Source organism: Belonocnema kinseyi, chromosome 5 (assembly GCF_010883055.1).
Source record: "Belonocnema kinseyi isolate 2016_QV_RU_SX_M_011 chromosome 5, B_treatae_v1, whole genome shotgun sequence".
In the NCBI taxonomy this organism is placed as follows: Eukaryota; Metazoa; Arthropoda; class Insecta; order Hymenoptera; family Cynipidae; genus Belonocnema; species Belonocnema kinseyi.
Window position 1 is genome coordinate 128,078,345 of NC_046661.1, and position 18,128 is coordinate 128,096,472.

Sequence of the window (18,128 nt, forward strand, 5' to 3'; positions counted from 1 at the left end):
TAGACTGAATCAATATTTTAAATAAAATAAAATCTTTTAATTAAGAATATATTATTATGAATTTATTTTTCAGTACAGATAAATTTAAAAAAATGTATTTATTTATCAAATAAAAATGTTTTTTATCCAAAATTTTCAACATCAAAGGCTTTTATTTTTTATTTGTTCGAGTCTTTAAGAGAGAATTTAAAAATTCTTTAAATTAAAAATGTAAGCTTAGAAATAAAAATTGTAAATGGAAAATTTTTAAAGTTGTATTTTCAACAAAGAAAATTAATTTTCAAACAAAATATATTAATTTTTAACTAAAAAAAGATAAATTTGTAACCAAGAAAATTAATTTTCAATCGGAACAGACGACTTCTTAACAAAATGGATCAATTTTAAACTAAAAAGAAAAATTTTCAACAAAATAGATTAATTTTGAACCAAATAAATTAAATTTCAACCGAAAAGATTAATTTTGTATTTAAAAAAAGGCGACTTTTCAACCAAATAAATCATATTTTAACTAAATAATCCAATTTCTAATTCATTTTTAACCAAGAGTATTAATTTTCAATGGAAAAAGACGAATTTTAAACGATACATACATTTTCAAATAAAAAGATACATTTTTATCAAATAAAAAATGAATTTTCAACAAAATAGTTTAATTTTCAATGAAAAAAATGAATTTTCAATGGAAATATTAATTTTGTATTCAAAAGACCAATTTTTCGACCAAATTATTTAATTTTTATCTAAGTGGCTCAAATTTGAATAAAATAGCTAAATTTGTAACCAAAAAGATTAATTTTCAATCGAAAAAGACGATTTTTTAAAACAAAATTAAATAAATTTTAAACTAAAAAGATAAATTTTCAATAAAGTAGATTACTTTTTCACCAAATAAATAAATTTTTTAACGAAAAGATTAATTTTTTATCCAAAAAAGGCGACTTTTCAAACAAATAAATCATGTTTTAACTAAATAATCCAATTTCTAATTAAAAAGCTAAATTTGCAACTAAATAGTTCAATTTTCAGTAAAAAAGTTAATTTTTAAACAAAAGAAAAACCTTATATTTTCAACAAAAAAAGTTGAATTTTCAAACAAGAAGATGACTCATAATGAAGTTAAAAAGAAAACATTTCCAACAATGTAAATTAAGTTTCAACCAAATGGTTGAATTTTCAACAAATTACATACATTTTTCACTAAAAACGACACATTTTCAACCAAAAAGATAAAATTTTAAAAAAGAATATTAATCTTCAATGGAAACAAAAAAATTTTAAACGAAATGTATACATTTTCAAATAAAAAGATATGTTTTTAACAAACAAAAAACGAATTTTCAACCGAAAAGATTAATTTTGTACAAAAAAAACACAACTTTTCAACTAAATTAATTAATTTTTAACTAAATAGTCTAATTTTTAATTAAAAAGCTAAATTTGTAACTGAATAGTTCAATTTTCAACAAAAAGGATACACTTTTAACTAAAACTTTCAAACTAAAAAATATAAATTTCCAACAAACTCCAAACATTTTGAACTAAAAACGATAAATTTTCAATCAAAAGTGAATTGGTTAAATCATTACTCAACCAAGAATATTAATTTTTAATCGGAAAAGACAAATTTTTAACAAAATATAAATTTCTATAAAATTGTTTAATTTTATCAAAAAGTTAAATTTTTAATTAAGCAATCTGTTTAAAAAATTTTTTCTATTTGTATTCAAAAAATGGAATAAGTAAATTTTCAATTATCAGCAAAACAGTTCAAGTTCCAACCAAAGAGAAGAATTTTTCAATACAATTTTCAAACGATGAATTTTTCAATAAATAGATTAATTTAGTAAAAAGACGATTTAAAAAAAAATCTAGAATTCTTAGCCAGAGTTGAATTTTCAACAAACAAAAAAAAGTTCAATTTTCAATTTAAAAAATTTTTAAACAACGATTAATTTTCTACCGAAAAAAAAGAATTTTTAACCAATTTCAAGAATTTTCAAACAAAAAGTTGAATTTTCAACTAAAAAAGATGAATTTTGAAACCAAAAGATTAATTTACTAAAAAAAAAGAATATTTTTTTTAACACAATGAAAGAATTCTCATACAAAAACTTTAATTTTCAACAGAAAAACAGAATTTTTAATAAAATTCAAGAATTCTCAACCAAAATTCTCAATGAAAAATTTTAATTTTCAACTAAAAACATAAATTTTTAAACAAAAAGATTAATTTTTTACTAAAAAAAATAACAATTTTCAAAAAAATTTAAGAATTCTTAGCCAAAAACTTCAATTTTTTAACTAAAAAGATACATTTTTCAAACGAAAAAATTAAATTTTTACCAAACATTGACAATTCTCAACCAAAAAGTGGAATTTTCAATTAAAAATAATGAATTTTGAAACAAAAACATTAATTTTGCACCGAGAAAATCGAATTTTTAAAAAAATTCGATAATTCTGAACCAAAAAGTAGAATTTTCAACTAAAAAAGAAGAATTTTTAAACAAAAATATTAATTTGTTAAAAAAAGGATAAATTTGTCATAAAATTCAAGAATTCTCAATAAAAAAAGTTGAATTTTCAACGAAAAACATACATTTTTAAACAAAAAGATTAATTTTTTACAACAAAAAAACACATCTTTTTAATAAAATTCCAGAATTCTCAATTAAAAAGTTGAATTTTCAATGAAAAACATACATTTTCACACAAAAAGATTAATTTTGTACTGAGAAAATCGAATTTTTTATAAAATTCAAGAATTCTAAACCAGAAAGTTGAAGTTTTAACTAAAAAAGATGAATTTTTAAACAAAAAGATAAATTTCCTAATAAAAAAGAAGAATTTTTAGTAACATTCATGAATTCTCAATAAAAAAGTTGAATTTTCAACGAAAAACATAAATTTTTAAACAAAAAGATTAATTTTTTACAAAAAAAAACACATCTTTTTAATAAAATTCCAGAATTCTCAATTAAAAAGTTGAATTTTCAATGAAAAACATACATTATCACACAAAAAGATTAATTTTGTACTGAGAAAATCGAATTTTTAATCAAATTCAAGAATTCTAAACCAAAAAGTTGAAGTTTTAACTAAAAAAGATGAATTTTTAAACAAAAAGATAAATTTCCTAATAAAAAAGAAGAATTTTTAGTAACATTCATGAATCCTCAATAAAAAAGTTGAATTTTTAACGAAAAACATAAATTTTCAAAAAAAGCGATTAATTTGTTACAAAAAAAAACATCTTTTCAATCAAATTGAAGAATTTTCAAGAAAGAATTTTATTTGTAAGAAAGTGTTTCAAATCAACCAAATTATCAACCAAAAGCTTAAATTTTCAACTAAAAAGAAGAATTTTGAAACAAAAACATTAATTTTGCACCGAGAAAATCGAATTTTTAAAAAAATTCAATAATTCTGAACCAAAAAGTAGAATTTTCAACTAAAAAAGAAGAATTTTTAAACAAAAATATTAATTTGTTAAAAAAAAGGATAAATTTGTCATAAAATTCAAGAATTCTCAATAAAAATAGTTGATTTTTCAACTAAAAACATAAATTTGTAAACAAAAAGATTAATTTTCTACTAAAAACATTCATAATATGGAAACCCAATAAAAGCGTTACCATTATGTACTTTTCGAAAAAAAAATTTCTCTAAATTCTAAAATGTTAATAAACTTGTAACGTAATTTCATCCACCCATTTCCAAACTAAGGTTTTATTTATTTATTTATTTCCGAAAAAATATTCATGAATGAGCCCTAATTTGGAAAAAAAGCAACAAATTTTTAATAAAAAAATAACAAATTTGGGCTCACCTGTGCTTGTTTATTTGGCTCGAGTCGTAACAAACAGCCAACTTGCTGCGCTCTCATGTGCACAATTCCAGCACAAACGAAATTGTCGGGATTCGGATCAATTCCGTCGAGAAGTTGCATCCCGAATCCTTGTAATTTTGTGCGAACTTGTTGCAGGTCCATCGGCGTCTGGGCCTTAAATATCTTCTGTGAACGCTCCTGATTGGCTCTGAAATTTCGAAAAAAAAAAAGAAAAAATATAGATTTTTTTCTAGACGAAAAAAGTGCCATTAGAGAGAAATTCCAACAGAGAAATCACTTTTTTTCGAATTTATTATTATTATTTAAACAAAATTACCGGCCATTTTTCGGTGTATAAAATAAATGTAAAATAAAAAATATAAAACTCACCCTCCGAGATTTTTCCATCTGGCAAAGAAGGATTCGCCATTCATTTCCGTTGGCTCGAAAAATTTGTTAATCGTCAGTGGCAGCTTCATCGTTATTTTTTGATTTACATTATTGTAGACAAAAGTGATGACCATGCTCGGTGTATCTTAAAGAAATTATAATAAAAATAAAATTAAGTTTTTCAAAAAAATCAAGTCAAATTAGATTCCATTTTCAAAAAAAAAAATTAAAAAAAGATGAATAATTAAACAAATAGACTAATTTACTTCCAAAAAGGACCAATTTACAATAAAATTCGAGAATTCTCAATCTAGAAGTTGAATTTTTAGGAAAAATAATCATTTTAATTTTAAGAAAGCAGTTCAACTGTAAAACCTAGTTGTTAAATTTTTAACCAAAAAGATGAATTTTTTAACAAAATAAAAAAATTCTGAACCAAAAAGATGAATTTTTTAACAAAATAAAAAAAATTCTGAACCAAAAAGTAGAATTTTTAACAACAAAAAGATGAATTTTGAATTTAAAATACTGAATTTTGTATGAAAAAATACGAATTTCAAGAAAACAGTTGAATTTTCGTCAAAAATATTTAAATTCTCAACAAATTAATTAAATTCTCTATTTATTATTTATTTGGAAAAAATTAATTTTATTATTATACAACAAAATAGTTGAAGTTTCAAAAAAAAAATGATTTTTTAACTCAAAAAGTGAATTTGGAATTGAAAAGGCTGAATTTTGCATGAAATCAGACGAATTTCAAAAATATATTTAAATTTTCAACAAAGTAATTAAATTTACTATTTCATATTTATTTGGAAAAAAATTAATTGCTTATAATTTTACAATAAAAAGATGAATTGTGAATTTAAAAGGTTAAATTTTGTATGACAAAAGACGAATTTGAACAAAACAGTTGAATTTTCGTCAAAAATATTTAAATTCTCTACAAAATTTTCTATTTGTTATTTATTTGTAAAAAAATTAATTTCATTATTTTACAACAAAATAGTTGGTTTAAAAAAAAATTATTTTTTAACCCAAAGAGATGAATTTTGAATTTAAAAGGCTGAATTGTACATGAAAAAAGACGAATTTCAAAAATATATTTAAATTTTAAACAAAGTATTTCAATTTACTATTTAATAATTAATTTAATTTACTATTTTATATTTATTTGAAAAAAAATTTATAATCTTACAACAAAATAGTTGAAGTTTTAAGAAAAAAGTAATTTTTAACCCCCCTCCCCCCATAAAAAACAAGGAATTTTAAATAAAATAGTTAAATTTTTTAGCCAGATATGAATATTTAACAGAAAAAAAATAAATTTGAATCCAAAAGTATGATTATGTACCCCAAAAGACGAAAGTACAACAAAACAGTTAAATTTTCTTCAAAAATAATTAAGCTTTTAACAAAGTAATTAAATTTATTATTTATTTGGAAAAAAATTAATTTTATAAATAAAATAATAATTTTTTAAAATAAAATAGTTAAAAAAATTTTAGCCAGAGATGAATATTTAACCAAAAAAGATTAACTTTCAATCCGAAAAGTTGAATAACCAAATTAAAAAAAAGTGGATGTTTAAACACAGAGTTGTATTTTCATCTTAAAAATATTAATTTTTAACCAAATAGACGAATTTTTAAACAAAGAATATTAAATTTCTACCAATAAAAACAAAGCTGAATTTTTAAGCAAACAATATTACAGTTCAACCAAATTTTATAAAAAAGAGACAAATTTTCAACCAAACAATATAATTTTTAACAAAAAATAATAAAACCCTGATACGAAAACAAAATAGATGCTATTTTAACCAACAAAATATTATTTTGAATCTAAAAGATTGATTTTTGTATCGGAAAAAAAGAATGTTCAACAAAACGTTGAATTATCGGCCAGAATAATTAAAATTTCAAAAAATATTTCATTTTTAAACAAAAAAGATTAAAATTCAATCCACCTCAAAAAAATCCAAACTATTGAATTGTCAAGCCAAAAAGGAGATTTTTTAATAAGAAAGTTGAATTTTCTATCCAAAGAAATTTAATTTTCAACCGAAAACAAATAGTTACATTTTTAAGCGAAAAAAAAAGGAATTTTTTAGTAGACAGCTGAATTTTCAAGAAGAAAGTTAATTTTTATCCAGAAAAAATGTAGTTTCTAGCAAAAAAGTTGAATTTACAACCAAAATTGATTACTTTTTTTAACAAAATATTCAAATTTTCAATAAAACTGTATCATTTTTAAATACAAATATAAATGTTGAACCAAACCTATAATAGTAAACTTTTCAACCAATAAAAACTAAGTTTCAACCATAAATAGGCGGATTTTTTTTATTTCTTAATTAAGTTCGCATTTTAAAAAAAAAATCTAGAAATAGGGAAAGTTTCTTCAAAATAGGGGAGAAAAGGGGAATTTTTTTTAAAAAAGGGAGAAAGAGAGACTTACCATTATAATCATCGATGCATTCGGCGTTAATCATCTGCTGAATTTGTGCTCCTGCTTCTAAAACAGGATCAACGACTTTCACCTGTACTGCAAGTTTTGCCTGACTTTCTTCCGACCAAGAGAGCTGAGGTTGAAAATTTTGAAGTGGAAACTGCGTTTTGTTTCCGTAAAACAATCCGATGCGTCCGAGATTCTGTCGAAATTCGGATTTCACTCCGATCTGGATCAGGTCGTTCTCGAAAAGAACGCCATTATTTTTACACACGAATCTAAAAAATGCAGTTTCTTTATTCTCTGATTTATGAATAATCAGAAGGAACTAAAAAAAAGGGGGAAATAGAACACGAATTTTCAAACAAGTAGTGAAAATGTTCATCCAAATTAGGTCAATTTAAAAAAAAAATTTGAATTTTAAAACAAGAATCTTCATTTTATTAAAAAAAAAATTTTATAACAAATATAGTTAAATTTTCAACCAAAGAAATTACTTTATTACCAATATAAAAGAATAAAAAATGTAAAAAGATGATTTTTCACCAAAACAGTCGAAATTTTCAACGAAAAAATTACTTTCAAACAAAATTGATGAATTTTATACAGTATATTAACTTTTCATCCCAACAAATGCCAAATTTTGAACAAAATATATGAATTTTCAATCTAGCAGTTTTATTTTCAACTAAAAAAAAATCAATTTTCAGCCAAACAGTTGAAATTTCAACTGAAAAACTATAAATTTTTAACCAAAAATGGCAGATTTACATTTTCAATTTAAAAAATTGATTCTTTAGCAATAAAATAAAACTAAATTCTTGCCGCAAAAAAGTTAAATTTCTAACTAATGTATTGAATTTTAGTGAATTAGTTCAATTTTCAACTAAAAATGGAATAGTATAACTTTTAGTCAAAAGAATTTGCAACAATATAGGTAAATCTTCAACCAAAATAAATTAATTTTTGATCAAAAAAGTGAATTTTCAACCTAGACAAATTTTCAATAAAAAAACTACTTTTCAACAAACTTGTTGAATTTCTCACAAAGTTAATAAATTTTTCACGAAAAAAAATTTTTCTTAAACAAAATACATAAATTTTGAGCCAAATACTTGGATTTTCAACTAAAAAATATAAATTCTCGACAAAAAGGGCATATTTACATTTTCAAATGAAGAAATTAAGTCTTTAGCCAAAAAAAAAATCAAATTTTCACCAAAATAGTTCAATTTCTAACTAATGTATTAAAAATTTTTCACTGAAATAATGCATTTCTGATTAAAAAATTAAATTTGAACAAACTAGTTCAATTTTCAACAGGAAAGATAAATTTTGAAGCTAGAAGATTAATTTTTTAACAATAAAAAAAGAACAAAATTTCAACAAAATATATTAAGTTTCAACTAAGAAAGACAAAACAATTTTTAATTACAATAAAGAATCTTCAACAAGAAAAATGAATTTTAGTGAATTAGTTCAATTTTCAACTAAAAATGGAATAGTTTAATTTTTAGTCAAAAGAATTTGCAACAATCTAGGTAAATCTTGAACCAAAATAAATCAATTTTTGACCAAAAAAAGTGAATTTTCAACCTAGACAAATTTTCATTAAAAAAACTACTTTTCAACAAAATTGTTGAATTTCTCACAAAGTTAATTAATTGTTCACGAAACAAATTTTTTTAAAAACAAAATAAATAAATTTTCAGCCAAATAGTTGGATTTTCAACTAAAAAATATAAATTCTCGACAAAAAGGGCATATTTACATTTTCAAATGAAGAAATTAAGTCTTTAGCCAAAAAAAAAATCAAATTTTCAGAAAAATAGTTCAATTTCTAACTAATGTATTAAAAATTTTTCACTGAAATAATGCATTTCTGATTAAAAAATTAAATTTGAACAAACTAGTTCAATTTTCAACAGGAAAGATAAATTTTGAAGCTAGAAGATTAATTTTTTAACAATAAAAAAAGAACAAAATTTCAACAAAATATATTAAGTTTCAAATAAGAAAGACAAAACCATTTTTAATTACAATAAAGAAGCTTCAACAAGAAAAATGAATTTTAGTGAATTAGTTCAATTTTCAACTAAAAATGGAATAGTTTAATTTTTAGTCAAAAGAATTTGCAACAATATAGGTAAATCTTGAACCAAAATAAATCAATTTTTGACCAAAAAAAGTGAATTTTCAACCTAGACAAATTTTCATTAAAAAAACTACTTTTCAACAAAATTGTTGAATTTCTCACAAAGTTAATTAATTTTTCACGAAACAAATTTTTTTAAAAACAAAATACATAAATTTTCAGCCAAATAGTTGGATTTTCAACTAAAAAATATAAATTCTCGACAAAAAGGGCATATTTACATTTTCAAATGAAGAAATTAATTCTTTAGCCAAAAAAAATCAAATTTTCAGCAAAATAGTTCAATTTTTAACTAATGTATTAAACATTTTTCACTGAAATAATGCATTTCTGATTAAAAAATTAAATTTGAACAAACTAGTTCAATTTTCAACAGGAAAGATAAATTTTGAAGCTAGAAGATTAATTTTTTAACAATAAAAAAAGAACAAAATTTCAACAAAATATATTAAGTTTCAAATAAGAAAGACAAAACCATTTTTAATTACAATAAAGAAGCTTCAACCAGAAAAATGAATTTTTGTGAATTAGTTCAATTTTCAACTAAAAATGGAATAGTTCAATTTTTAGTCAAAAGAATTAATTTGCCACAAAACATAAAAACGAATTTTCAACATTATTTTATAAATCTTCAACCGAAGAAATTAATTTTTTAACAACAAAAATTTGAATTTTTAGTCTAGACGAATTTTTAACGAAAAAAATTACTTTTTACCAAAATTGTCAAATTTCTTACAAACTTGATTAATTTTTATGAAACGAAAATTTTTCAACGAAATAGATGAGTTTTCAATCAAGTGGTTTTATTTTAAACTAAAAAAAGATCAATTTTCAGACATACAGTTAAATTTTTAACTGAATATTTACATTTTCAATTTCAAAAATTAATTTTTTAGCAAAAAAAAAGTAATTCAGCAAAACAGTTAGGTTTTCAACGAAAAAGATGAATTTTGGAGCAAGAAGATTAATATTTAAACAAAAAAGACCAAATTTTTAAGAAAATACATGAAAGGTCATTTTAACCAAATATATGAATTTCCAAACAAAATGTTGAATTTTCAACTAAAAAAGCTCAATTTTCACCAAAAAGGTAATTAATGAAAATTAAATTTTTTACTGAACATTTAGTTTTTTTATTTTTAGTTGGAAATTTATCTGTTTTAGGTTTCTTTTTCGGTTGAAAATATATTTGACGGAATGAAAATTTACTTATTTTATTTTCTGGTAGAAAATTTATCTTTTTAGTTGAAGTCATGTATTAAAATTTTTCTTTTTTACTTAAAGATTTCTCATTTTAGTTGTAAATTAACTTTGAATATTTTATTTTTCTGTGGAAAATTTAACTATTCTATTTGTTGTGAAGAATTTATTTGTTTGGTCGAAAAAAAATGTTAGGTTAAAAATTCGTTTTTCTTTTTAAATGAGAATAGATTTTTTTAACTGAGGATGTTCAATTTCTGAAGATTCCATTTTTGCTTGAAAATTTATATGTTTAATTGCAAATTAACTAATTTTGCTGAAAATTCGTTTTTTTTTGTTTATTTATAATTTACCTTTCTAACGTGGAAAATGAATTTTTTGCTAAAAAATCCTATTTTCTGTTTGAAAATTTTGTTTTTCAATTTAATTTCCACATTAATTTTTGACAATTTTGTGAATCTTTATCAATCTTTTCAAATATTCTTTTAAAATTAGTTTATTAGAATAAAAACTCATTTTTGTTGGCAATTTATCTTTTGAGTTTGCAAACTTAACGATAGAGTTCCAAATTTAATTATTTTGTGGAAAACTTAAGTATTTTGTTATAAAAATGTAATATATTTTATTGTGAGAAAGGACTTTTTTTTAAATAAAATAATAAATTTGAAAATAATTGCAAGAATTATCATTTTTGTTGTAAAATTCCCTGTTTTAACTCAGAATAATAATAATTTTGTTTGAAAAATTCAATTTTCCATTGAAAATTGTTATTCTTCTGGATAAATTCCAACTCGAATTCAAAACTGGTTAAAAATTGAAAATTCTTTTAGAAAATTCTCCATTTTAACTAAGAATTAGAATTTTCGTAAATTTCCCTGCTAAAATTCATTATTTAAATGTTTTTCTCGAAAATATCCCGTCTAAACTTTGAATTAAAATCCATTCATTTAAAGAATTTCTCGTTCCAGCTCGAAATTTATTTACATTTTTTAATTCCCTATTCCAAGACGAATTATAATTCTTTTGGATAAATACCAGTTTCAAATAAAAATTAGAATTCTTTGGAAAAAAGAATTTCTAGTACTAGCTCAGAATTTGTTAAAATTTGAAAATTCTCTGTTCAAATTAAAAGTCAAATTATTTTTATTTCAAATAGCTTAAAAACCCTTAAAATGCTTCGAAATTTTATTTCAAAATCTTGAAACATCTACCTGTTGTTTTCAATTTTTCAAATTAATTTTTCTTTTTTAATTCTACCAAATTAAAGAAATTTCCTTCAAATATTCCACATTCCTTTTTGACAATTTTGTGAATCTTTATAAATCTTTTTAAATTAGATTATTAAGATAAAAAATCATTTTCTATTTTCCTAGGAAATGTTTTTAAAATTTTGTGTTCGAAATTTACCAAAATCTATATTTTGTTTCAAACTAGGCCGTATTTCGCTCTTTGCACCGAAATTTTGGTACAAATGCCCGGATTTTGTCGGTACACATACACACATTGTATAAATTATTTGAAATCATTTCAAATTTTAAATTAATTTTGAATTTTTTCAAATCTTCTAAATATCTCTTCAACTAACTCGAATTTTTTAAAAGTTTGACTTACAAATAATATTTGCAATTTAATAATAGCCTTTAATTATAAATATATTCTTTCAAAGTTAATTTAAAATTAAAAATAATTTAATTTTTAACGTTAAAATATGGATATTTTAAAATTGTAAACTGATTCCCAATCTTCTTACACAATCAATTATTACTTGCTTTTTAAATCTTTAAAGTACAATTCAATTTAAAAAATCATGAATTAATTTATATTCGCAGTTGATCAACTAAAAATGCTTTTTATCAAAAAAACTTCGATTTTAAATGCTTCTAATTTTTAATTGTTTAGGTCTTTAAAACTGCATTATAAAATTCTTTTAATTGAAATGTAAAATGTAAAATTCCCTGTTCCAATTAATAATTTTTTCAAAAATTTTCCGTCTCAAATTACAATTCATTCTTTAAAAAAACGCCCTGTTCCAGCTCGGAATTTATTTAAAATTTAAAATTCCCATTTCCAAGAAAAATGTTTGTTCTTTTGTTTATTTTTGAAAATTATTCTTATTCTGAATAAATTCTAGTTCCAACTATAAATTTGTAAGAAATTTCAAGTTCCCCGTTCAAATTAAAAGTTAAATTATTACTGTTGTAAATCGTTGAAAAATCCTCAAAGTGCTTTAAAATTTTATTTTAAAATTCAAACATCTACATACTGTTTTACATTTTTTCAAAATAATTTTACTTTTTCATTTCTGCCAAATCAAATTTTTTTTTAAATCTTTCACTTTCTCCCTAGTTAAAGAATTTCTTTTTTTATCCTCCACATTTATTTTTGACAATTTTGTGAATAATTTCAAATATTCTCTTAAAATTAGTTTATTAAAATAAAAAATCATTTTTTAATTAAACAGATTTGAATGAAATGCATTTAAACTGCCAAATAAAAAATTTTGAATTTTTCTAAAATGTAGATTTCAAAGATTCAGATCCAAAAATATAAATCCACGTTACCATTTTCAATGCTCTATATTGAAGAAGTAATAATCAATTAATTTCAAATGTTTAAAATTATACCATTTTAAATAAGTTTAAATTCCAGTTTAGAATTATTTAAAAATTATCCATTTAAATACAAAATTATTATTCTTTTCGAAAATTTTCCATTTCAACTAATTGTGAGAATTAGAATCTTTTTGTAAAATTTCCTGTTTCAATTCATAATTTAAATTTTTTCAAAAATACCTCGTTTCAACTCAAAATAATAATTTTCTTTGAAAAATTCAATTTTCCATTGGGAATTGTTATTTTCCTGGATAAATTCCAATTCTAACTCAGAATTGATTAAAAATTCAACATTTACAGTTCAAATCCAGAATTTTAATTCTTTAAGGAAATTCTTCATTTCAACTCAGAAATAAAATTCTTTTGAAAAAATCCCTCTTCAAATTCAGAATTTTAATACTTTTTGAAAATTTTCCGTTTCAACAAAGAATTCGAATTTTTCTGTAAAATTTCCTGTTCCAATTAATAATTTTTTCGAAAACATTCCGTCTCAAATTACAACTCATTCTTTAAAAAAACTCCCTGTTCAAGCTCGGAATTTATTTAAAATTTAAAATTCCCATTTCCAAGAAAAATTTTTGTTCTTTTGTTTATTTTTGAAAATTATTCTTATTCTGGAAAAATTCTAGTTCCAACTATAAATTTGTAAGAAATTTCAAGTTCCCCGTTCAAATTAAAAGTTAAATTATTACTGTTGTAAATAGTTGAAAAATCTTAAAAATGCTTTGAAATTTTATTTTAAAATCCAAACATCTACATACTGTTTTACATTTTTTCAAAATAATTTAACTTTTTTATTTCTGCCAAATCAAATTTTTTTTTAAATCTTCCACATTCTCCCAAGTTAAAGAATTTTTTTTTTTTAATCTTCCACATTCTCCCAAGTTAAAGAATTTTTTTTTAATTCTCCACATTCATTTTTGACAATTTTGTGAATCGTTTCAAATATTCTCTTAAAATTAGTTTATTAAAATAAAAAATCATTTTTTAATTAAACAAATTTGAATGAAATGCAATTTCGTTTTTCAATTTAATTTCCACATTCATTTTTGACAATTTTGTGAATCTTTATCAATCTTTTCAAATATTCTTTTAAAATTAGTTTATTAGAATAAAAAATCATTTTCGTCGGCAATTTATCATTTGAATTTGCAAACTTAACGATTATGTTCAAAATTTAATTATTTTATTGAAAAGTCGTATATTACATTCTCATCATTTATGATTGAGAAAGTATTAGAATTGTCGGAAATCTGACTGAATCCGAAAATTAGGTTTTCACGATGGCGTCTGTCTGTCTGTCCGTAAGCACGATAATTCTCGCAAAAATGAACGAATTAAATTCATCTTTGGCACACTTTTTTTAGGTCCTAAAAGAAAGGACGAGTTCGTGAACAAGCCATTTTTGATAAAAATTCAAAAAGTGAGCGCATTTTGAAAATTTTTGAGACCACTTTTTTCTGAATTTGAAAATTCTATGTACGGATATTTATAGTATTAAAAAAAAAAAAAATTTATCCTCATGACTTTTTTCGATAAAAATAAAATTCTCAGAGTTATAGAGTTTTCAAAATTTTTTGTAATAAACCGAAAATCAAAATTCGAAGCCGAAAAACGCACGATATAAAAAAAAAGTCAAGAGAAGAAAAACATTTGTTTTTGAAAGCCCTACAAGATTATCATAACCAATTTTTGGATTTTCTTCAAAAATCGAAAATTCAAAGTTTGATTGCACAAAAAATAATGGAAAATAAAAAATTCCATTGTGTGGACAAACTATGTAGGATACGAAAAAAGATAAATTAACAAAAATGGTTATCCCAAAAAATATCTACAATTTCGTTAAGAATCACTTTTTGATAGGACGCGTACTTTTTGTTTTATTCGGGAAAAATAAGGTTGAAAAATAATAAAATAAAAAAAAATGTATGGAAAAACAACGAAAGTTACGAGAAAAAAAAAAGATTCAACAAAACCTGTTTACAAATGTCTGTCGGAAATCGAGCGCGCAGCACGAGTGTCACGATGAGAATGTGTACCTCAAAGCCTACAGAGAATTGAGAAACTTAATCTTTGACTATACTTAATTAAGTAAAATTATTTTCATTTTCCGTGATTTAATTTAAAATTAGGTAAACTTAATTTTTTAGGGCGTCAAGAGAAGGAAAAATATAAAGTTTAGTTTCATGGGAAAATTTCAAACAATTTTTTACTAATAAGTTCTAAGAACTCATTAAAAAAGATTCAAAAACTTTTCATATTATTTTATAAAGTAAAAAAAGGGTTAACAAGTGTTTAAAGCAACATCGTGCCAAAATAAATAATTTTAGAATAAATTTTAGTAAATTTAAGAGATATTTACAATTTTTAACACCATTAAAAAACAATAAAAATTTATAAGATATTTTAGGACTTTTTCGAAAATTCAGGATAATGACATAAATTCTTTAGGTTCACAAAACAATTTCTTAAGAATTTTTAATTTGAAAAATGAACTTCTGCAGAAAATTCAAAGTTTTAAAAAAATCAAATATTTCCTTAAATTTCGAGAAAGAGTAAAAGATTTTAAAGCAAAATGTTTTAATTTTGTAACATTAAAAAATAAAAAATAAATTAAACCATAAAATTCTACAAATATTGCGAATATTTACAGGAACAAAGAAGATTTTTAAACTGCAGAAGATTTAAAAAAATGCAGATTTATGTCTGGACACCAATGTTTTTTTTTCAAATTAAAATTTGTGAACAAAATGTGTGAAAAACTGAAAACCCATATGGTAAACTGTCACATGCCCTTAATTAGAATAACTTTGAAAGATCTCAAGTGAAGAAATTAATGTTATTCAAGTTTTCAGGAAAATTGGGGATATTTTAGGTAGCAGTTTAGATTTTAAATAACTTTTCTAAATTTCAAGAAAAATTCCAGTCAGATAAAAATATTTTTAAGAATTTAAGAAGTAATGTGTAGATATTTAATTCTAAAAGGGCTCGAACTTTTCCTATTATTTTGTAAAATCCCGTAAAATATATATTTTTCTTAATCTAGATTTTTTGTTGGCGAATATGAAATATTCACAAATATTTTATAATTTTCTTCAAATTCGTAAGAAATTTTGAAAGATTTTGAGGTCAATTAAAAATATTTTTAGGAATTCAAGAGGCTTTGCATAGACTTCAAATATTTTAAACCTTGGAAGCATTTCCGAAAATTTTTGGAATATTTATTATTTCTTCTGAAATTATAAAAGACCTAAATATCTTTTGAAAAGGCTGAAATTTTTATAATAATTTGTAAAATCCTGTAAAACAAAATATATATTCTTGTTATATATATGTAATATATATGCATTGTTGTGTTACGTCAAAATATTGTTAATTTATATTTTTAGTAGAAAATCCAAGTGTTTAGTTGAAAATTCATGTATTTTGTTGCATATTCGTACTTTTTGGTTGAATTCAATCATTTTTTAAGTTAATTTTTTGTTAAAAATGCGTAATTTTAATTGAATATTTTTTTAAACTTTGTTTTTTTTTTTGGTTAAAAATTAAATTTTTAAACTGAGGATTGAACTATCAAGTTTTTTGTTGAAAATTCATGTATTTTGTTTAAAATTCAACTATTCTGTATCATATTAGTTGAAAATTTATCACTTTAATTGAAAATTTTATTTTTTTAATTTTTACTTTCCTTGGTTGATATTTAATTTTTTTGGATGAAAATTCAACTATTTGGTTGAAAATTTAATTAGTTTGTTGAAATTTTTTTTATTGTTTATAGAATCACGATTGTAATTAAATATTAGTTTCTTGGATTGAAAGTTAAACTATTATATTGAAAATTAATTTTGTTAAATCTGAAAATCCAACTAATTTATTTTGAGTGGAAAATTGATTTTTTTTTTGTTGAAAATTCAACTATTTGGTTGGAAATTCATGTAATTTGATGAAAAATCATTTTATTTGACAAAAAAATAATAATTTTGTCGGTTGAAATGCACTTCTTTGTTGGAAAATTAAACTATTTTGTTAAATTTTTTAAAAATTGATTTTGTTTAACTCAAAATTTAACGATTCAATTTTTGGTTGACATTTTTTAATTCAAAATTCAATTGTTTGGTTGAAAATAAATCTTTTTTAGTTTAAAGTTCAATTATTTAGTCCAAGAAATTTTTTTAGTTCAAAAATCAATTATTGGTTAGAAATATATCATTTTTAGTTTAAAGCTTAACTGTTTAGTTGAAAATTGATGTATTTGGTTGAAAAATGGTCGTTTTCGTAAAAAATTGATCTTTTTAGTTGAAAATGAAACTATTCCAGTTAAACTTTCATAATTTTAGTTGAAAATTTAACTATTTTTTTGAAAACTCGTTTTGTTTTCGCTGAACATTAACTTTTTACTTGTTTGAAGAAATTTTTCATTGGCATTAGGGTCTTATGAAAATTCTTAATTAGAAAACATCCATTTCTTAAAGTATTAGATCAAACAAATTTAATAATTGGGTCAATTAAATCCAACATCTTTTAAAAAACCAGTAAAGATGTTACTGAACAATTAACTTTTTAATTGAGAATTTAACGATTCAATTTTTGGTTTAATTGTTTTTTAATTCGAATTCTTCGGTTAAAAATGTATCTTTTTTAGTTTGAAGTTCAAGTATCTGGTTAAAAATTTATTTTTTAGTTTAAAATTCAATTGTTTGTTTAAAAGTACAGGGTAGCCGCTGGACCGGGAATTTTTTGAGACCGGGAAATGAGATTGATTTTTTTTTACATAGAATTTTACAAATTTGTAGAAGAAAAATCTATTCACGTTTGATTTCAACAGTTTTTAAATAATTAGTTGAATTGTTATGTTTTTCAATTATGTTATTATGTGGCTTACAATGCGTCATTCAAAAATTTGTTACTTAACAAATTTTCCATTTAAAATTTATATTTCTAAGCTTACATTTTTAATTTAAAGAATTTTAAAAAGCTTTCTTAAAGACTTGGACAAATAAAAAATAAAAACCGAAAAGGTAAAAGTGTTTAAAATAATGTTACGACATATATGAACGCTCCCTAATAATAGTACTCGTACATTTTACGATGCATTGATACACTGAATTCATTCTTTCAGAATCTAATTTCAACAAGAATATAAGTCTTCAGAAAATTTTAACAAATGAATTGTTATTAGAAAATTGAGCAAATTATAAAAATGAGTATAAAAGTGAGCACGCGCACATAAATAGTCTAGTACTTAATTAAGTAGACAATTCAGAATATGAAGACACATATAAATACTGCCATCTAAAAGAGATCTTTCTGATAAAGTTTTTTTCAAGCATTCCAAATGCAAAGAATAAATATCCGAGCGCGAAACGCGAGATTCAACCGCCGCTGCCCGCGTAGCGTGCGATCAGAGTGTGCCCGCCAGGCGGGCAGATTTTTTTATTGTAAGAAAGAACATTTTTTTGTTTCAAATAATTTAATAAATTTGAAA

At 22.1% G+C, this 18,128-nt stretch overlaps 1 protein-coding gene across 2 annotated transcripts in view; it reads right to left on the reverse strand.

Moving 5' to 3' along the window:
* LOC117172566 (AP-2 complex subunit alpha) overlaps nt 1–18,128 on the reverse strand; it is a 98,271-nt gene that overhangs the window by 4,542 nt on the left and 75,601 nt on the right. For both annotated transcript variants that reach the window (XM_033360629.1, XM_033360628.1), the window contains exons 11-13: nt 6,686–6,954; nt 4,223–4,367; nt 3,833–4,040 (exon numbers count right to left, since the gene is read on the reverse strand). In XM_033360629.1, coding sequence (XP_033216520.1) covers nt 3,833–4,040; nt 4,223–4,367; nt 6,686–6,954 — 622 coding nt within the window. The remainder of the gene's footprint in view (nt 1–3,832; nt 4,041–4,222; nt 4,368–6,685; nt 6,955–18,128) is intronic.